Source organism: Scleropages formosus, chromosome 5, assembly GCF_900964775.1.
Source record: "Scleropages formosus chromosome 5, fSclFor1.1, whole genome shotgun sequence".
Classification (NCBI taxonomy): Eukaryota; Metazoa; Chordata; class Actinopteri; order Osteoglossiformes; family Osteoglossidae; genus Scleropages; species Scleropages formosus.
Genome location: NC_041810.1, coordinates 25,966,175 through 25,987,005, shown reverse-complemented (window position 1 = coordinate 25,987,005; position 20,831 = coordinate 25,966,175). Strand labels below are relative to the sequence as shown.

At 46.4% G+C, this 20,831-nt stretch overlaps 3 protein-coding genes across 6 annotated transcripts in view; 1 reads left to right on the top strand and 2 right to left on the bottom strand.

Moving 5' to 3' along the window:
* LOC108942177 (USP6 N-terminal-like protein) overlaps positions 1–7,554 on the top strand; it is a 29,355-nt gene extending 21,801 nt beyond the window's left edge. For all 3 annotated transcript variants that reach the window (XM_029251828.1, XM_029251827.1, XM_029251826.1), the window contains 10 exons: positions 165–245; positions 352–459; positions 1,573–1,682; positions 2,539–2,587; positions 3,325–3,445; positions 3,718–3,812; positions 3,896–3,961; positions 4,318–4,417; positions 4,836–4,988; positions 5,088–7,554. In XM_029251828.1, the coding sequence (XP_029107661.1) occupies positions 165–245; positions 352–459; positions 1,573–1,682; positions 2,539–2,587; positions 3,325–3,445; positions 3,718–3,812; positions 3,896–3,961; positions 4,318–4,417; positions 4,836–4,988; positions 5,088–6,109 (1,905 nt within the window). In that variant the 3' untranslated portion in view covers positions 6,110–7,554. The remainder of the gene's footprint in view (positions 1–164; positions 246–351; positions 460–1,572; positions 1,683–2,538; positions 2,588–3,324; positions 3,446–3,717; positions 3,813–3,895; positions 3,962–4,317; positions 4,418–4,835; positions 4,989–5,087) is intronic.
* Positions 7,555–7,650: 96 nt separating this feature from the next.
* On the bottom strand, positions 7,651–13,669 carry uevld (UEV and lactate/malate dehyrogenase domains). Its single transcript, XM_018765581.2, has 12 exons — positions 13,516–13,669; positions 12,907–12,991; positions 12,214–12,279; positions 11,677–11,840; positions 11,363–11,504; positions 10,117–10,208; positions 9,842–9,947; positions 9,557–9,727; positions 9,117–9,290; positions 8,622–8,700; positions 8,364–8,487; positions 7,651–8,274 (listed from the first exon to the last, which is right to left on the bottom strand). The coding sequence occupies exons 1-12, from the start codon at positions 13,555–13,557 to the stop codon at positions 8,110–8,112; spliced, it is 1,410 nt and encodes a 469-aa protein (XP_018621097.1). The 5' UTR covers positions 13,558–13,669; the 3' UTR covers positions 7,651–8,109.
* A 1,802-nt stretch (positions 13,670–15,471) lies between these two features.
* On the bottom strand, positions 15,472–20,635 carry spty2d1 (SPT2 chromatin protein domain containing 1). 2 transcript variants are annotated; one of them, XM_018765634.2, is made up of 7 exons: positions 20,265–20,635; positions 20,048–20,148; positions 18,760–18,877; positions 17,211–18,620; positions 16,661–16,814; positions 16,410–16,487; positions 15,472–15,949 (listed from the first exon to the last, which is right to left on the bottom strand). In XM_018765634.2, the coding sequence occupies exons 2-7, from the start codon at positions 20,111–20,113 to the stop codon at positions 15,850–15,852; spliced, it is 1,926 nt and encodes a 641-aa protein (XP_018621150.1). In that variant the 5' UTR covers positions 20,114–20,148; positions 20,265–20,635; the 3' UTR covers positions 15,472–15,849. The 2 variants fall into 2 exon arrangements, with proteins under 2 accessions (XP_018621150.1, XP_018621151.1); XM_018765635.2 differs by having other exon boundaries at positions 18,760–18,874; positions 20,048–20,635.
* Between the last annotated feature and the right edge of the window lie 196 nt (positions 20,636–20,831).

Genomic DNA, 20,831 nt, shown 5'->3' with positions numbered 1-20,831 from the left:
GTATCATTTCAGGGTAAGTACCCTGATCAAGGCTATTGCAGCAGGAGATGGGGTTCGAACCTATCGGTTGCGATGCGTAGACAGAGGTGTCAGGTGGATGACGGTCAGCAGTAAAATGTCTGATATTGGTTTCCCTCTTAATGACTCTATCTTTGTGTCTGTAGCAAAAGCTGCAGGAAATAGAGCGGGTGGAGAAATGGCTGAAGATGGTGAAGAAGTGGGACAAGTACAGGAACAGCGAAAAGGTGGGTGTCACCGAGCAGGGACCTGGAGCACCTCGCGAGGCCCATGTGACGCGTCCGTGCCAATGGCTCTAAACATCTCCCCTCATTGGCCTCCTTGTCCCGCCAGATGTTCCGGAGGATCTACAAAGGAATCCCGCTGCAGCTGCGCGGCCAAGCCTGGTGCCTGCTACTGGACGTGGAGAAGCTGAAGAGCGAAAATGCCGGCAAATACGAGGTGGGACCCCCTTGCGCGCGGCTAGAGGAGCTCCCAGCATCTCGCAAACCCAGCGCATGGTGGGTTGGTGGCTAAGAGGCGGACGGATAGGCGCCATTCTTGGGCTGGCCTGCGGCGGCCTCCAGGAGAGCCGGGGCATCAGTCACATGCAAGGCGAGGCGGATTAGGTTGGGAGGTGTAGAGCAGCAGATCAGCGGGAATCTGATGTTTGTTAGACATGAAAACAAACACGTCCACACAGGTCCCCCGTTACTGCAGTCGCATGCCCGGGCGGGGTGGGTAAGGATTGGTATTCGCACCCCCCGGGGAATTATTTTTCTCCCCTTTTTTGCTGTTGTTTTTTTGTTTTCCTCTCCTCAACTGCCTTGTTCTAGTTCACATGGAATCGCAGCCGCAGCGTATCGTCATTTCGCTCCGTTTTAATTAGAAACGCTCAAGAATGAGGGAGCCAGCTGTGTTAACTGCGGAGGTACAGGATGTGCGTGCGAGAACATGCGTAGACCTGGGTTCGAGTCGGAGAAGACTACAGCGGGGTATTGTGTTTATTGGGGTGACTTATCGTAGTTGTGTGTTTATTCTGAACAACGGGACGTGGCCACCGGGGTTAAGATCACATGTTTAGCATAGGCAAAGAGCAGAGGTCAAGGGTCATTGTGGTAGCTGATGCCAGGCCATCACTGACCTTGACAAAAAATGTCACTATTCTATTTTCCGGAGCTAAAGAGATGAATGTCTGAATTCAACACAAAAAAATTAACTTGTGCTCTGATGCTGAGAAACGTGTCCTTGCTTAGATGCCACATGGCTTCAGGGGCGGAGCCTAAGTGAGACGTGAGCATATCTGAAACTATCAGTAGACGCCTCCTTTGCTTTTTCCAGCCGCAGTGTAGTTCTGCAGGGCTTCCACATGGTGTCGAATAAATACGGCACCGTGCAATAATTGTTATAAAAATTACTGAACCAACCATGCTACATCAAAAAAGTTAACATTACCGATTATAGTAATTTTCTGCTTCTGACCACTGGGTTTATGCTTTTCACGTGTCTGCCTTCTAAATATATACAGTGGGTGGTTATTAATAATGTAGGGCGCCGTTTCCTGTTCTCTCACAGAAAATGAAGGCACAAGCGCGGCGCTACTCGGCGGATATAAAGCAGATCGACCTTGACGTCAACAGGACCTTTCGAAACCACATCATGTTCATGGATCGCTTTGGAGTCAAGTACGTTCTGACCTTCTGTCTCTCAGGAGATGCACTCGCTCCGGTTGTTCGAAGGGCCCCCCCCGGTGGCCGGGTGTCTGTAGGAATCGAGAGTCAACTTCACGGCCGGCTGTTCGAGAGGGCATCTGGTTCTCCTATGATGCGGGGAGTGTGCGTGTTCCCCGGAGGACCGTAGCTTCCTTACAAATTTTTGTAGATAAACACAAGTTGGACGCGTCTCTTCCCCCTTCCATCTGCATTCAGTGAGTTATTTGTCTCAGTTCGGCGCCCCCTGCAGATCAGACCCCATCGCCGTCTGTCATCACCACAGCCAAACAGGTCAAACCCTTTTAAGGCACCTGGCACAACTTCCTCCCAGTCACTGTGGTTTCTTGCCATTCCGGAATGCAAAAAAAGAAAAAAATTTTTTTTAAAAAAAAAAGCAGCATAGAAACAGCATCTTAATATATCGAGGACCCCCCCCATGTCAGGTTATTATTAGCGCAGAAGGTACAGAGCGCAGCTCAGAGGCGTCTGTTTCACAGCCGTCCAAGGCCATTTTTGGTATGGGCGGCTGAGTGGCTGGACGTGAGGTGACGTCGCCGTTGCCTAATAGATGGCAGAGCTCCGGAGGCGCAGCGGAAACTGTCACACACACGCACACGCAGCGTGCCTTGTTAATAATTTAGGACGGACGGGGACCGCCCTGCAGCAGCCGAGGGGGCTTCTCGGAGGGGGTTACGCAGGAACGTGCAGACGCGCCGCAGCTGATTGGTTTGTAATTAGCGTCTGTTTCAACATGTTGGCAGACATACAAATGTGTGTGTGTGCTACTGCACTGGGTGACTTCTGACCACTGCTCTTGTCCTCCATGCAGGCAGCAGGCCCTGTTCTACGTGCTGGCGGCCTACTCCGTCTACAATACGGTGAGTGCGCGTGCTGTTGTCGTCGCCGCCGCCGCCACCACCATGCAGTACAGTCCCCAAACAGCAGGGGGCAGCGTTGCCTCCAGAAAAGCGACACCGAAGACGTCTAGGTGAACTGGGATCCCGAACTAGACTTTCTCTCAATCAAACCAACACTAGGTTAATGGAAAGAGGTATAGTGCTCAGCAACCCAGAAGGGCGAACGGTGCAGGGGAACCTGGAGACGGAGGGGACTCGTGTGTGTGTGTGTGTGTGTGTGTGTGTGTGTGTGTGTGTGGCGGCAATTTTAAGAATTGCTTAGTCGTTATTTGTTCTCACATTGTTCAGGTCAGTTCAGTTTTTGGATGCAAGTATTTTTAATTTATCTGACACTTCTGCAAAGTGACTGCAGCGTCAGGACCGTATGCTGTTACTGCGCTGTCGTTACCGTTAGTGTTCTCGTGTTTGTGTTGCTTTATATGATTTGGTTATTTATCTGAAAATTTCCTCCAGAATTACTTATATTATTAGATTTGTTTACTGAAATATTTGATTATTTACCTATTTAAACAGCAGGGTAATTCTTACTGTATCAATTTAGGACTACTACCTTAATCGAGGGGACTGGAACCACCGCACGATCAATACCTTATGTAGCACAGTCTCACTTTAGCTGATCATATTAGTTTAAGGGGTCATATTGAAGTGTCTATTCAAGTCCCCCCAACCACCCCATCCCCCCCTTCACTCGGCCCCAGGAGGTGAGCTACTGCCAGGGGATGAGCCAGATCGCCGCCATCCTGCTCATGTACATGAATGAGGAAGATGCCTTCTGGGCCCTGTCTCAGCTGCTGACCAACCAGAAGCACGCCATGCATGGTGAGCCTGCCCAGGCCACACCCCCCACCACATGCCACGCCCATTGTATACTTTCTGCTGTCAGCTGGGACTGTTTTTGTACTCTGGGGTGTTTGGGTGGATGGTCGTTACCTGTGCCTCTCCCAGTACGGAAACTTTCCAGGGTTGGGAAGAAGAGCAAAGTCGCCTTTGTCCATCTGGCCAAGACGATCTTTACCGCAGTCAGGCAGCTTTCACCTCCATGTGGCACCATACTGGTTAAAAATAACGATCCTCATTTCGTCCCTCCAAAGGGTTCTTCGTTCCCGGATTTCCCAAACTGCAGCGGTTCCAGGCCCACCACGACCAGATCTTGTCCAAGCTGATGCCCAAGCTCAAGAAGCACCTGGTGAGGATCGGACAGGAAGAAGAAAACGCACAAGGAAATGTAAACTGTTCTCAGTCTCACGGCTAAACTCTATCTGGGTCCAGGACAAGGAGCAGATGTCCACGGGGATCTACACGACTAAGTGGTTCCTGCAGTGCTTCATAGACAGGGTAAGGGCGTGTGTGTGTGTGTGTGTGTGTGTGTGTGTGTGTGCGCGCGTGCGCACACGGGCACGGGGGAGGGTCAGATCAGTGCGAACAACTGTCCAGGTCAAATCCTGGACACAACACGTATGGCTGAGAGCATGAAAGTGTCTCGGTTCTGGCAGTTTTGAGCTTGGACAGTTCCCAGCAGCTCAGATCCTACTTTTAAAAACGTTGCGCTGTTTGCTTGGCCTCCTCCCAGTGCTCTGGTTTCTGGCTCGTTTTCTCCAAAAGCCCTCGATATGCTGGCGCTCCGCTGCGCTCCCTTTGCCTTCTGTTTTTTTCCCTCTCATAGTTTGCTGGGTGTTTTTAACTCCAAACAGACGCCTTTCACCCTGACGCTGCGGCTGTGGGACATCTACATCCTGGAGGGGGAGAAGATCCTCACAGCCATGGCTTACACCATCCTGAAACTGCACAAGAGTAAGACCCTCAATCGCTCCTTTCCCGTTTCACTGACGCAGAGACGCCAACTCTTCGTACTCTGGTTATGCATTTTTCAAGTGCAGCCGAAACGCAACTTGTTTACTGGGCCAATAGATGGCAGTAGAAAGCAGAGTGGAACCACTTTAATTCAGCTCGCTTTCACAGTGTTTACCGCTCTTGTCTGGTGTGCTGAGTAATACTCAAGATTTTTACAGAAGCCTAACTCAGGGGGGGGAGAAAAAAAAAAATCAAGGGATGTTTTAAGTTTTTAGTAATGATGATTTTCCGGTGACTTGGGAGTTGCAAACAGAGGGAGTTATGAACAGACTGCCAGTCCCAGTTGTGTGCATAAGGAGCCACTGTAGAGCTGTGGCTTGCAGTGACCTCACTCCCCTTTGTTCCCTCCTCCTCCCAGAACGTCTACTCAAAATGTCCCTGGAGGACCTGCGCGAGTTTCTGCAGGAGAAGATCTCTGGATCCTTCTACCTGAGCGACGACACCGTCGTTGAGCAGCTGCAGGCATCCATGGCAGAGCTGCGCAAGATGAAGCTGGACATCCCTCCTCCAGGTTCAGGAGCCACGTTTGCAACCGTAGTTCTTGTATTCGTCCGTTAACTAGTGTTTCCGTTGATGTTTGTCGAACTTTTTCTGCTGCTGTCGCTTCCAGCAAAGCCAGACGAGTTTCCCAAGAGGCCGCTGGGGCTGGAGCTGGAGCTGCCACTGCTGTTGGCACCAGTGAAGCCCCCACAGGCGGCCAACGGCGGGAGCCAAGCTGTCGCCGAGCTGCGCTGTCCGCCGGGTCACGAGCCCGAGGTCATTCTAAAAGACGAGAGCCCATCCGCTACTGGTCATCAGGACCTCCCTGGCCTTGGGGGCGAAGACACGCCCAACCTGCCCTCCCCCGATGCTGTGCTAGTGCACCGGCAAGGTCCCCGGACCCCAGAAGAGCCCCCGCTGGGCTTCCCGACACCATTGGGTTCGGATTACTCGGCTCCAAGAGCCTGTGGTGAGGGCAATGTGAACATGGGGCAGGATGCAGTTGGAGGCGGGTCAGCTACCCAAGGGGCGGAGCCAACAAATGAGCCTAGCGAGGGATTTCCTCTTTCATCGGCAGTGGCGGAGTCTCCTGAGGAGCCAGATTTGCCCCTCCCTCCATCCTTCCTATTGGAGGAGTCCACAGAAGCCTCACCCCTGCCCACTGCAGCTGACATCTTACCTCAGAACAACATGCCTTCAACCCCATGCCCCCTCGCAGGGGTCTCCTCTGCTGCTTCTCTGTCGCACAGGGCCTCGCAGCAGGATTACCCCGGGTCCCTGGCAGCTCCCCAGCAACCAGGGCTCCGACGGCCCTCCAGCACCTCCCAGTATGAGAACCTGGCTGAGGGCGACCAGGTGGAGGACCAGTTTCTGGAGACGGCTCCCAATTTCCCATGCAGCTCCTCACCAGCTACGGACATCCTTCCAGAAACACCCCCATCAGAGGAACCCTCCATGTGGCCTCCCCCTCCCAGTCAGGTACTTGTGGACCAGCAGGACAGCCCTAAGTGTTCCCAGCTAGGGGGCGATGGCCCTATTGAGGGGTGGGCAGGACCAGAGCAGACCGCAAGGGTTCCGATGGTGCGCTCCGCCCCCGATTTCGACCACATGGGCACCCCTGGGCGCCCGCTCCCCAAATCCGTGACATTTTAAGTACACAAGCTCCATTTGTGAAGCCATGACAGCGAGTCGAAAGGAACTCGTCTTTTTTAAACGCCAGAGCCGCACAGCCATATTGTCTTGGCTGCTAGGAGCAGCGGAGCTCAGGCTACAGACCTTTGCCTGTCCTTTATACTGTAAAACATCTTTTCTAATTATATTTTGTTAGTTTTTTAATGTCAGTCTGCAGAGATTAGATTTAGTATTTCTAGCTTTACAGAAGATGCTTGGCCACAGAGTGAAGAACGAGGCAACGTCAGCAGAAGCGTAGAGCCTCAATTCTGGTTCATTTGTACGGTACAGCGGTGACATAATGGTGCTTACCTTGTTTTTTTGCTAAAATTTGTCTTAATTTGTTTTGCAGTATTAAAAACCAAAAGCTACACATTCCAGTGTGAGGGCAGCTCTGACCCAATGGTAGGAATTGCTTGTGAACAGAAGAGCTTCCTGTTCACAGGTGGTTCTCTTCAGCATCTTTTGAGAAGAACTTAATTACTTGTCAGTATTTCAACTTAAGTTTTACTCCAGGCTTAAACGTGTACAAAAAAAAATTATGTAAGGAGTCAAGATGTTACTTCTGAGCCAACACATCCACATGGATGACTTTGTTGGACTGAGAGACAAACCACTCAGCCTAACGCCAGGTTCAGTTGGAATAACTCCATGCTGGCCGTATGGGCCTTACTTTCTAGCAGCCCATCCTCATACATTTGGCACAACCCCTTTAGTCCCGATGCTGCCTTGTACGTCAAGCAAGTAGGTTCGTAACTCCAGCATGCTGATTTTCTAGCTAAGAATGTTTTATGCTGTTCAGTTACTAATACCAGGGAGAAAAGAGCCTTTGCAGGATGACAGGTGTTCCTGGGGAAAAGGAGCTGGGAGTGGCAGAGGCTCTTCCTAGTGCTTTATGTTCTCTGGGATATATGTTTCTGTGGATGTACCTTCCTCCGGGGGGGGGGGGTTCAGCTTTTGATGAGCTCATCTGTAACTTCTCTGCAAATGCAGATAAAGTATCTTTCCCTGCCCCCTTGCAGTTGGTAAATGAGTGTACAAGGATGCAGTTAAATTAGTTTTGTATTTGACATTTACATTATTGCTTCACTATTTAGTACCAGGGTGCAGCTGAGCATAAAGATTAAAAGGTCAAACAGTCTGACCCCCCATGAAACACCCCAATCATACAGTCTAAAGCAGTTCAAGACATTTAAACACATTCCTTCATAAACATCGCAGGGCTATGTCAGGCACTTAAACATACAGGATGAGGTGCATAATATTATTGGACATTTTTAAATCATCTAATACCCCTCACAGTGATTCATATACAATGTTAATTCAGTAATGTAACTCATGCATTTCTAAGTATGGAATGACTCCATGTAAATGTGCAATATTTAGAATCAGACATTCACATTGTGCAAAATTCACTGCAGAAAAAGGTCAAAATCCCTCCTTTTCCAACATATCATGGTTATACTAGTTATGGATTAAATTTAAGTGTTAAGTCCTGAAAGTCAAGGTAAAAATGCAGTGGGTTTTTTTTTTTTTTTTTTTGCTCCAAACCACAACTGCCAACCTTGCTCAGTTAAAAAAAAAAATAAAAATAAATAACGCTGACACTTTGAAAGCACCATTTACCTCCTCCTGCAGTATAAATCCTGGGGTGTCATTCCACTACCAAACCACAGTGCTGGATATGAGGGGGGAGGTCATGGTCCTGTGACAAATCCAAGTAATTCAGCAGAAAGGGAAGGGGTCTTTGTCCAGGACAAAGGCTGCATCACAGATCAAACCCTAACCAATGCACTGAGTCAACTTGGAGCATTAGACCATCTCTTTTAAATAAAATTTAAAAAAGGCACATGCTTAGACACAAACAGCTTTGGACTGAAGTGTTCAAGTGCTCATTTGGATGCGAACCCAGGATTCCATACAGCTGTAACCGGTGTGGGACTTCAGTGCTGGGGAACCCTGTCCCTCCTTGTGGACCATGGCTATATCCTGAGCTGCAGCAGGAAGTTGGAGAGGGACACCGCGCTCGCCCTCAAGTTGAAGTCTTCATCGGGACCAAGAGCCACGCACGCCAGCCGGGTAGAGCCCGCAGCGCCCATCACGCAGGGCAGACTGAGGAACACTTCGGTGCCAATGCCACCCCAGCCCTGTGTGAAAATGAGGAGATGAGAGCACAGGTAAGGAGATGGCTCCACCCTCCTCAGGAAACCTTACCCGAAGAGGGGCATGAGTTTACCTGAGCCAGCGTGGAGACACAGTGAGTCTTCCCCTTATCCTCCAGGATGCTGTGTGTGATGTCGGCAATGGACAGGCTCACAGACCAGGACCGCTGGCCCTTCTCCTTCAGCATGTCGAACGCCCTGCCAGAGGCCGTACAGTGAAAATACTGTGTTCAGTGCACAGCTGTAGGACCAGGTTTGGTGCTGGACAATGGACAGTCTGCTAAGCTGTGCAAGCGGGCACCTATGCCGTGTACGACACGCTCTGGAATTACCTGTCCATCAGCGGTTTTGTCGAGTTGGACCCGTGGAACCCAGAATTGGAATCTGTCCCCAAGTTGCTCCAAACTGCCACTGAAAAGGTGAACAGTAACAAATATATACCTCACTTTATCAATGCAACATTTGTGATAGAGCTCATGGGGAAATGCTTATACAACAATTCTTCATCTTACAAACAACTGGACTTGGATGTGCATTTGTAACTTTTGTTTTTTTTAAAATTTCACACATAAGAGCTGCTACATTAACTGAACTACAGCAGATGTTTAAAAAGTAACAGTCTTGGGAGGTCAGTCGGTCGCCTTTGGTCCACAACAGCAATCGGGCAAATCCAGAAAACAAACAAGGGTGAAAATGTAACACGAAGAGCCAGCGTGTAGTTTTTGCACTTGTTACACAATAAGTGTTTGTAGTGGAGATTTACATTTCCACCTGCAGAACCTGCCCTTGTTCTCATTTGACACTTGAAACAAGAGAAGCCACCGTACCCTTCTTGTCAGAGCTCTCTCCTATGACAAAGGCCTGCCTTCCCGTGCTCTGGGCTATCAGGGATACGTTGAGGATGTAGTTGAGGCGCTCTGAGTCCAGGTTGCAGCCAGCACCGATCACTTGGGATGGCGGGAGTCCACTCTGCCTCCATGCCACATGGGTCATGATGTCCACTGGAGAGCAAAAGCTTCAGAGTCAGGTGACAGCACGTGGAGAATCACGATGACAGGTGAATATAATATTTGTGGAAATTTATCTCTGTGGAAACTGGGAACTACAGACAGAGGATGGAATGTTCACTGTGTTGATCTCCAGTAGAACCAACTGGAATGCAGATGAAATGGAAAATAAAAGGAACATAAAGAGGCTGCATCTCTGCCTTCTGGGGATGAAAGGAGGCCTCGTGAGTGAGTGAGTGAGAAGACCCCATACAGCAGACCTGGTTGCGAGGCAATGAGCAGGACTGCGCCGGGGCTCAGATGGGCCAGGCTGGGGATGATGCCCCGGTACATATCCACGTTGGTCTGGACCACGCTGACGTACGACTGCTCGTTGCTCCAGGCATTTGCCGTCACCACCACGACCCTGGAGCCCGCAGACGCTGCCAGGTCTGGTGACCAGAAAACATTAAATACCTCATTTGGACTTTAGTCCCTGGACTCCCGAGACGCTTGCACACCAGCACTCAAGGTTGTGGAATGTGTGCTCCTGGCGCCGTGTGTACCTTTGGAGACCTCAACATTGGCCAAATGGAACATCTCCAGGTCCATGGTGCCACCTTTACTGGAACCATCTGTGAGGTCAATAACTACCAGTTTGTCCACTTTGCCCTTAGATTTCAGGACAGGGGAAACAAAATCTTAGGAACCAGAGTGACTTTGGTCTGTCTTTTATAGCAAAAATGTCAGATCGGCAAAAACAAATGGAGTAACGAAGCAGGTACTGGAACATGGTAATGTGTTCAGGGATGCTTTGGCGAAAGGTGCAGGAAAGAATTACCTTGGCCAAAATGCTTAACACGGAGGCGATCCCCAGGTCTCCCCCTCCTACAACGGTTACCTTGTTGAGCTGGCGTTCTGGGTGGATGACACCTGGCAAAGAGCGGTAGCCTTCAGCTGAAGACAGTGTGTCTCGTTCACTGGACAGGCTAATTCTCTTCCAAATCAGAGTTCTGGTTCTTTCCAGACTCACTCACAGGCTAATGCTGATCATCCCTGAACCTAAAGTGCACCCACCTTCCAGTAGAAGTCACATGAGTTCATTCTGATGATTAGACAAGTTACCAAATTGAGCCTGAAAAAGTACTGATTTATTTCCCATAACCATCTCGAGTCATGTTATGAAGGCGCGAGTTACACCTGGTTGAAGATACCATATTCCCTTTTATTTTCCTCACTTGTTCACTTTCAAAAATTTGTTGCACACCAAACATCACCTGCATTTCCAAGTCCGGTCATCAGTCAGCAGTAAAATGCACCCAGACATAACAGGAGTGTGGGACCCCCTGAATTCCAATCACTTTCACAGTGTTTACAGCTCATAGATGGTGTTGATGATCAGTACAACAATGAGCATGTTTATGGGATAAATCAGTCAGCATACCCTACTTTGCCTTGTCCCCTGTGCTTTCGGGATAGGGTCCAGACTGCTGCTACCCTGACTTGGACGAGCAGTTATAAAGAGTGAGTAAATGAGTTATTAAAACATGAAGTCACAGCACATTTTTCATCTATTATAGCTATATCAGACTTTTACAGAACCTACGCCACGAACACATCAAGGAAGATCTATTACTACACTTTTATTGGCTGCGTAGATAATGAAGCCAAGTGGTCAGATGCTGGTGAATGCTGCACATGTTTCAAGCTAATCAAAAATAAGTCCTGCAACAGACTGGCATTCTGACCACTGCTCCCTGCCTCATTTCCCGTTTCCAAAATAATCTGTGGAACGTGACAATCTTGCAGAGGATCAGGGGTTGGTAAATTGAATAGAAGTCTGACTGTAAAGCAGTGGTTTGATTTACAGACATCCAATCACAACTGCAACTAAGCTTTGAACCCAGTGTGTTAAAGTAAAATCTTTAACAAGACATCAGAATTCATCTGCCTTACAGCTTCAAATACATGAGTAAATAACCAAGGAGAGAGTGTAATACTGTCTACACAGGACAGGAACCAATGCACATCTGCTCCACTGACCATGAGGATGGAGAAAACAAAAGCCATGAAAAAGCTCATCTCACCTTCAGCGATCTGAAGATTGGATGCAAGAGCTAAGAGCTCGGAGGGGTCCTTGCCGGTGGCCTGGGGTTTTGACATGAGAGGAGGGTCCTCCTCAAACCTCTCAATCATCTCCATGAGAAGGCTGTTCACAGAGGACTTTGGCTGTGATACCAGAGACAAGGACTTGGTTTGAGTAGCTACAGTCGTCACCGGGAAGAGCAGCACAACTTGCTGCAGAGGTCCATTTGTTGCAATGACATTTCAGCCACTCAGCTGTTCTTCAATGGTCCAAAGGAAGTACCTCGACTCCCCCACCCCTGCAGATAGCACTCACATAGTCCCAATTATGGAGGGCGGGCAGGTGAATCCTCCCCTTCGTATTCACGTGCCTTCCCTCCCGGATCACCATGTTGAGGGTGGGTCGCAGGAGACAAATGGGGGGAGTGAAGGGGAATGAGTCCAGCAGCCACATGAGGATGGGAAGGTTGTAGGAGCGCCCTGAAGTATGAGGAAACACAAGGGATGAGAGAAAGTTTGTACTCCAGCAGAAAAGGGTCACCATTCCCTGGCACAGTGACGACAAAAAGCCTTCATGATAAAATATCCACAGCTGTGACATTTCAGTACTAGGAAGGTTCCCAGAAAGTCTTTTTTTCCCCAGTTATTTTATTCTAAAGGGCAATAAGGCAAGCAGTCTTAGGTCTAAATTCACCTATTGATGATGGCTGACTTCACAAAGAATTAACTGTGTTACGTGACAGATGCGTGTGTTTGCACACTTCATTTCCTGTCAAACCAATCAGTAAGGAAATAATTCACGCTACAGTGGCAGAATCTGTGTTTTCAGGGAAGTAAGCATAGTAAAACTCACCATGATACCGGACTGGAATAGTCCCAATAATTTTCAGGAGGTCCTTTTGGGAACTGTCACTAAAAGCTGGACATTTGTACAAAACACATAAGAGATTATCAAATAGTTCACAGCATTTATCACTGAAAAGGTATTTCCTCATGATCAACATAAATGATTAAAACCAGGTAAGCAAAAAAATTTTTTATAGTTGCCACCATTCAAAGTGGTCAGAAAGTGTTAACTGAAGCAAATGGCTAACAGCAATTTTTTTATTTATTTATTATTTTACATCAGAATGAAGAGCACTGATTTATGCATGACAGTCTCCAACTGTAGAACAACAATTATGCAACTGCCTACATAAGAACTATAACAAAAAGGTAAGATTAATATCTAGTGAAAGGTTACTGGTTCACATCCCTGCTGTTGTACCCCTGAGAAAAGTACTAAACCTCAAAGGCTTCGGTAACAACACGCTCACCTAAAGAACTTTAAAAAGCAGAAGCGGGTATCATAGGGGTTACAACTACTGCCTTGGGACCCAAACTCAAGGTTGCAGGTTCCAATCCCCCTCCACCTCGAGCAAGGTACTTACCCTAAATTGCTCCAGTAAAATTACCCAGCTAATGGGCAAACAGTTGTAAATAAACCAACAGTAAGAGGCTTTGGAGAAAAGTGTCAGATAGATGGAGAAGTGAACCCAACACCTACTGTAAGTTTCCACAGTGGGTTTCATGCCTTCGTGCTTCTTGTGCAGTTTCTGGAGCTCCTCGATGGCCAGGTCTCGGAACTTGTACTTGGGGGGGGAGAACGAGGAGGGGACACACAGTGTATTGAGTGTGATCACACATGATCAGTGGTGTAAACAGCATAAACAGTCGCAGCACTAGTTTGAAGGCGCACTCACGAGAGGAGGGACAACTTCTACTTGTCCCAACAGCTAAAAACTGGTACAGATATGAGATAAGGAGGAGAAACTGGTTCCTTCATGAAGTCGAAGGACAACGCTCAACTGTCCTGTTGCCAAATATATACTGTAGAGAGGTTAAAAGTCACAAATCATGCAGGGTTTTTTTTTTTTTTTTTTTTTTTTTTTTAATCGAAGGCTGAAAAAGGAGCTCACTCTACTCTGCACTGGAAACCGGTTTTTAAACACAAAACATTCCTCTCTTTCTGTAAGTCTGTGAAACAAACATCCGAGTCGAGCCAAGTTGAAGTTGCCAACGAACGTGACAGAACTGGCTTTACCAGCGACATGACGTGCCTCGATAACAATTCGCTCAAATACCCGCGGCAATCTCTCTCTTAAAAGCTACCCACCTTGTCAAGTATTCTCTTTATTGGCTCCGAAGTCAAATCCATTTTCTATCCCCCGTGGACTGCTGCCGTGTCAGCGAAACTCTGCAGGGTGGAAGGGGGAGATACTTCCACTCTCCGAAGCTGCCGCCCCAATAACTCGACCGAACAGAGTAAACTTCCTGTATTCGTGTTGCGCATGCGCGCTGACGTTCCGCGCGGTGTACGGCAAGCCGAATGGGATTTTTCATTCGCGCGGTGGAAATTTGTCAATGTTCCGCATTGAGCTGTTTATGTAACCTGCTCTTTCACTGGAGCGGATTAGGGTAAATTGGCGTAGTGCTCAGGTTCACAGCTTGCTGTAGTTTCCAGTAAATATTCCTCTGATGTACTAATGGGCAAACGATTGTAGTCTCCTTGGAAAGGGATGTGGGCTAGGGTACACTTTTGCTCAGGTTCTGCGGTAGTGGACATGTCATCATGTGTCACGAAAAGAAAAACCTTCAGGTTAGAACCCGTAATCACTACACCACTTGTTGCACTTCTTTACCTGATGCTTTTTTCTAAAGCAACTTATAATTAACCTACCAATTATTTACCATATTTATGCAGCTGGGTAATTTTACCAGAACAATTTATAGGTTAAACATCTTGCTCAAGGGTACTACACCCACAGGTGAGATTAGAACCTGTGACCTTTTGGTCCAAAGGCAGCAGTTCTAACCACTACACAATCTGCTGTCCTTGTCTTTAATGGTCTTGAAATGGTTGTGTAGCTCAAGTTAATTTGTAACCGGTTCTGTAAGAAATATTAGAACCATTGCAACATTTTTTCATAACATGTCAAACTAATAAAAAGTACAGCAATGTTTTAATTAAAAAGCATGTACAGGGAGAGGATTTGAAAGGATACCAGGCAGTATTCAGGTTGGAATAATCACCTTAAAATCTGACGATATCCACTTTCACTCCCACTCCTGCTGCCATACCCTCCCTGAAGGTACTTACCCTAAACCGTAAGAATACCCTTCTGCATAAATTCATAAAACAAAAAAGGTTGATTAACATTGAAATCCACTTTGAACAAATGAGCTGGAAAAATGAACATTAACATAGCAGCATTGAGAGGAGCTGCTGTTCTTAAGATTGTAGAGACCCTGGTATACAGTGAGTTTACTGTGACTTTTCCTGTACCTACAGCCTGTAATCCCTTATGTGCTGATGTTCATATTCAATCAGTGTAAACATAGAATTCATGAATTATGCTTACATTTCAAAATTCCCATGTATTGCAGTGAAACAGTCCAACTTTAAAGAAAAAAAAACTGCCAATCACTTGGATAGGTTGCTTTCTGTTATTCTGTATCTAGGTTAACAACAGTCTCCCCAGCATCAGAATTATAGTTATAACAAAGAGCAACTTTCACACACAGCTTTTGAAGGCATCAGCCACATTCCAGACAGGATCAAGCAAACCCCCAAAAAAAAAGTATGTCTTCACCACAAACATCCCTATTTATCTAATAAGCAAAAACAGCCTAACATTTTGAAATTTTTGCACTTATTAAAATGCCTAAATTGTAGATAAGCACAAGAGCAGCTGATTACAGAACTATTTTAACTTCTTCCAGTGTGACACTCCATATGTTTTAGGTTCATGGTTAATTGGGGGGGGGGGGGGGTGTCAATTGGAATACCTTCATACAAACAAGGTAATGGAGCTCTAACAGGACCTTATTGTAGTACTTTTGTTTTTTTTATCACACAAAACAAAAATTTAGTTAAATCAGTATCAAAGAAATTAAAAGTTTACATGACTGAAGCAGAACTCTGAAAAGAATATGTTCTATGCTCTTTACCTGCAATATCTTAAGATATGTTTTAAATCTAAGTGATCGCAAACTACAGTAAAATGCACATCACAAGTGTCACTGTCATGTGAAAACATAAGACAGACAACAAAGTGATAGACCAAATCTGTTTAAGCCAGAAAAATACATGTTAACAAAATGGCAACATATCTTTTGTCACTCAAATTAATCTCATTAATAAAACTAGAACAATTAGGCTACCAGCCACGCATTTCTAATCTGTACCACAAAAATATGATGCAGTTGCTGTCCTCTGGAGTACGGCAACTAAATGTACATAAATTACATCATGATTTATTTTGTAGGTAAAAAATGAATCTTTAGAATCTATAATATACATATATATTATAGTTTATTTCAATGCAGCTCTATCATGAAAGAGAAACTCCTGATAGTGCAAACCTGTGCCTCTTTTTCAGAAATAAATAGTGTAACGGAAAATGCAAAAGCAGCTGTTCCCCTTTTTCTTCCATTGTGATAGGTTACATCACATTCGCTTTCGTTTGGCGCTCATCGCCAACTTTTTCTTCCTCTCTTCTTCTTCCATGCGCATGTCTTCCTCATCCTCTTTGATACCCAATCGTAAACTGAAGCAAAAGGAAAAAAGACGTGTTAAGGAAAACAGTGGCTTCCCTATTCATGGGGGGGTGAAAGAAAGCGTTAACCACCCGAAGGGCAGCGTTATCTCGTCTTTTTTCTCTTGGCCATTCTCCATTGCAGCTCTTCCGCCTCCCAGCGCTCTTCCTCCTGATCCTCGAGCACGGCAAGTTTCAGGCTACCAGGACAAGGCACAAGGCAACAGGAGTGAGAGACTGGCTGAAGTGTGAGTGAGTGGCAGACTGACAAAAATGGATCCGGGTAAATGAATGTATCCCCCAGCTCCAGCTGAAAGAATTCGCTCAATACAAACGTACGGACCCTTCAGCACACCACTGTACAGAAGGGCCTTCTTCCTCACACGTATATCGAACAAACCCCTGCTCACTACGGCACTAGTATCTGGGCCATATAAAAACCACCCTTCCCACACTGTTCCAACTGAATTACCTCCTTGCTTCCTCCTTCTGTTGGTCCCTCCAGCTGCTTTCCATAAACTGCAGTGCATAGTCACTCTCCTCTTGGTATCTACCAAAATGACAGAGAAACAGTTCATATGGTTCGAGCTGTGAGAAGACGAGTGTGGCAAAATTTTCACCTCATCTGGGATGGAGTTAACAAGCAATAATTGTTTAAGTCATTAACGCAGAGTCCAAGTTAAGAGATTTCGATCTGAACAAGGACTGTGTTCTTGAACATACTTGGTCCGATCATAGCCAAAGATTTCCCTGATGTGTTTTGAGATTTCATCTTGATCTTCTCCTCCGTCATCGATGAAATCCTCCATTTCAGGGTCGTACTCCTCGTCATCATACTTCCGTTTATAGCTGGATGTAATTGGTGGCAGCATTGTGCCTGGACAAAAAAAAACATTCAGGATTTATTAAAGGGTAAAGCATCCTGAGATAATTTCTAAAAAATTGTTTCTAACTTTAAAGAAATTTAAACATGACATTTTTATTGTAGATTTAAATGCAGTGTTCTCTAGCAGATCTCAAGTTAAAAAAGTTGCAGTTCAAACCAGCTCTGGCTTTCATGGCATGAGAAGTCAGGCGAACAACAATGAGAACAAAGTACCGCTGACTCATTAATCCAGCAGGGAAATGTGCACCGTCTCTCAGAGCACTTTTTTGTTCAGAGATTTAAAATGAAATCCCTTCTACACAACACCCAGGGGCAGGGGAGAAAAAAAAAAAAAAAGAAAGAATTGTATGGGGTATTTTATGTAGGCCTTTCCCTCCCAGTACTAACCCGGAGGCCTCATCATGGGTCTGTGTCCCGGAGGAAGTCTCGGGGCCATTCCAGGTCTGGGTGCTACATTTTTAGAGGAGATGGTCTCAGCCACTACTGTGCATTTGGGTTTGGTGGGAGCGGAGCACATGGCGGTCACCGGGCGCCCCACACCACTTCCTGGCCTTCCAGGTCCATTCGGAGCAGGATGATTTCCGCCAATAGCTGGGCGAGCCAGAGAACTGCCTCCAGGCCGCATCTGCAGAGGACCACCAGAAACTGGTCGCAGCTGGCCGTTGTTACCAGGACGGACCGTCACACCCGATCTGGCAGGCTCCCCCTTTCTTGGTCGTGTCGATAACGTTTCCCCTGAGCTACCAAGAGTAGGTCTGACCACTTTATTGCTTCCGCCAGACAAGTTCTGGCGCACCAAACCACTGCTAGCACTGCCCACACTGGGCCTCACCGCTCCACTACTTCCAAGCCGTGACTGGCTTGTTACTGCCACCCAAGAAGGTGCTGGGTTGGGGGTGGTACCCAGGCGAGAAGCAGAACTGCCACTTTTGCCTGGAGGTAAGGGTGGATTCCTTCTCTTTTGAGTAAGGTCACTAGCGGAGACAGGCTTTGGACCATAAGACAACCTCGGACCTGACAGCTTGCTGGAGGCCTGAGAACTGGATTTGGCTGCAGTTTTACCACTTAAGGCACCTGAGGAGCTGGAGCTGCTTGATGCATGTTTGTCTCCCTGAGACACCTTGGCAGTGCTGTGAACTCTCTCATGGGACCCAGGAGGCTTTGGCTGCTTCCCTGGTCCGCTGCACCTGAGCTTCTCCGACGAGCTTTTGAGAGTTTTCCCATTCCTCACTTCTTTGTCTGGAAAACTCTTCTTGGAGGCACTCAGGTTGGCCTGCAGTTTAGGCTCCTTTTCTGCCTTGCTCTCTTTCCCCTTGTCTGGCCGCTTTGCCTTCCTTTCCATTTCCAGCTCCCTCAGCTCCTCAGCAGTCCGAAGCCGCTCTTCCGTTTTCTTTTTCGGTTTCAACTCGACAGGCTCAAATTGCTTCTTCTGCGCCAGTTTCAGGAGGTCTGAAAAGTTCATGGGTGGAGGAGCAGCCTTGGCTGGAACAGATGGCTTCTTGGAAGGCATCTTCTTGAGGGGTTTATCTGACCCTTCATAGTAAGACTTTGTGGGCTCTGGCTCCGCATCAGAGTCTGTTTGCGAATATTCATAATTATCCTCATCAAAGTCCCCTGTGCTCTCCTCAACCGCTAGGCCCTTCGACTGCCTCTTCTTCACCTGATCTACCACAGGGATGCCATTGTAGCCCTTGAAGTTGTCCTTCGTCCGAGATGCCATTGCACGAGCTTTCCTGTCTGACTTCAGCTCCACTCGCCTTGCCAGAAGTTCCTCTTTTCGCCGTTTACTTTCCATCTCTGGCAAAATAAAACACACAAAAAAGCTATCAAATCGCAGGATGTTTAGGAATTGGGAATCAAAATGTTTACACTGGCAATGGTATGAAGCAGTAAAGGGAAACATATGACATGTTACGTGACAAAACTGAGCACACACCTTTCTGTTTTTGTTCCATATTTTTTCTCCTCAAGAAGGCCTGCACCGCAGCCGATTCGACACCTTTCACTTTGGGATGTCGCTTTGCAGGTCCAGCCTGCAAACTGTACCGTTTCTGCTGTGACAAAATAGATAATGCACCAGAAAACACACAAGTGAACTGCAGACAAAAACAACTGGTGAGGGGTGAATGGATTAAAATCCTCAGCTCCAGACTTTTTATTGAATCTGCCCTTCCAATTGCAGTTCTTTTAACAGATCATTTCTATGGAAACAGACAGTGGGCACATCTTTATATGCCGGAGAGCAGAACAGTTGTCATGACAGCTCAAAAATTGCAGTCCTCTCATATTCAGTATCTGGAAGTTTGTCTTTTAAATAAATATCTAGAACATTTAACATATGAAACATCAGTGTGTCAGCATTCAAGGTAAGACAAAGCAACTCCCCCTATTTTAACCTACCCCAGACTTTGGTTATACAACCAATCCAAGCTGAATCATTTTAAACCTCTAACACTAAGAATGGCACAAGCTGGACCTATACATTAAATATTACATTTCAGTAAAGTAAAACTGTAGTGAAACCAGGACAGGATTAAAATGCCATATTTTCCACCTTTGGAAAACGTGAACGCTGCACTTGACTGAAACAACAATGGCAGAATAGGAAACCCAAGACTCCAGTACATTTTCACATCTCCTAACAGTAAACTAACATTATAAAAAAAAACATATGTAATTAAAATATGACATTTTATCTGACCTAAAAGGCATCGGTGAGATTTAGGGTATGTCTGTAGTGATTTTGCAAGGCCAACAGATTGGTATCAGCAGGTGTGTGACACACCCCAAAACTGATCTCAAGAAATAAAGATTTCAGGAAAAAAAAACATACAGTATGTAGAGATGATGGTGTATATTTCTGCCTGACTTATTTATTTTATGTTTTTAAACGGCTTTGAAGGCAAGATTATGGTTATACAACTGAGCTACCAGCTGCCTTTTCAACGACACTTGAGGCCCCCCGTGGCGCTGGGAGCCACGACGAAAACCTGTTTAAATTCATTCACGAAGTTAACTTCATATGACACCTACCTAGGCCGCTTTAACATTTTAACTCTGCATCTTAAAACACGACAGCTGTTAACGTCACACTGATTTTAAAGACAAGACAAGTCATTCAACTCTAAAGGCGCCGCAGCAGCAGCTACCAGCTCTTGTTTTGATACTTCCCAGCTCAGCTGTCCTCACACATTTTTACATTATTTTATTTTTTATTTACCCACCGTCGCCGGTACGTTGCTGAGGCCCTGGTTCTGGGAGGCGATGGACAGCACATTTTCGAAATCCATGGTGGTTTATTCCTCAGCACCACGCCCTTTAGTTACTTAGAAAAAACACCATTCTTACTTGAGTTGTTTTCTTTTATATCTGTGTGTATAAAGCGCTAAGGTTATTACTTTTCAGCACGCCATGAGCGAGCTAGCTATCAAGCTAACTTACCAACCAAAAAGTAAAAACACATTAAATTTTTTTAAAAAAAAGACCAACAACTATGTGTCGCGCGGACGAAGCCTGGAACCGCTGGATTCGGGACTGAAGAAAAATACGTAAATGTTAAATATTTCCGGATGACAAAGGAACATCCACCTTCCAGAAAATGTGCAAAAATTGCCACTGGTGCCAGATGACTCGAGATGAGTTTGTGTTTCCGGCCGTCAGTGGTTTGCGAAACCGCCCTCCTGACGTCACTTCCGCTTTCGTCAAGTCAATGATGTGGCGTTTTGTTGGTCTAAACAACGTACCCTTGGAAATGTTGAATAATTTGTAATTATCCAACACAATATGTACCAGATAGGATTTTAAACTGAATTTATATATAACTTATGTAAAATGGGGAGATATCATTGGCGTAACAAGGTTGGTTGTTTGCGTGTCGACCTGACGTGGAATTTCACGATGTACATGATGATGATCATCATTCAGTTCTAACATTACATATTCCACACCTGTTGGAAGAGAAATATGAAAAGTCAATGACACGAGTAGCATAGCGGGAGACGCGCTTAA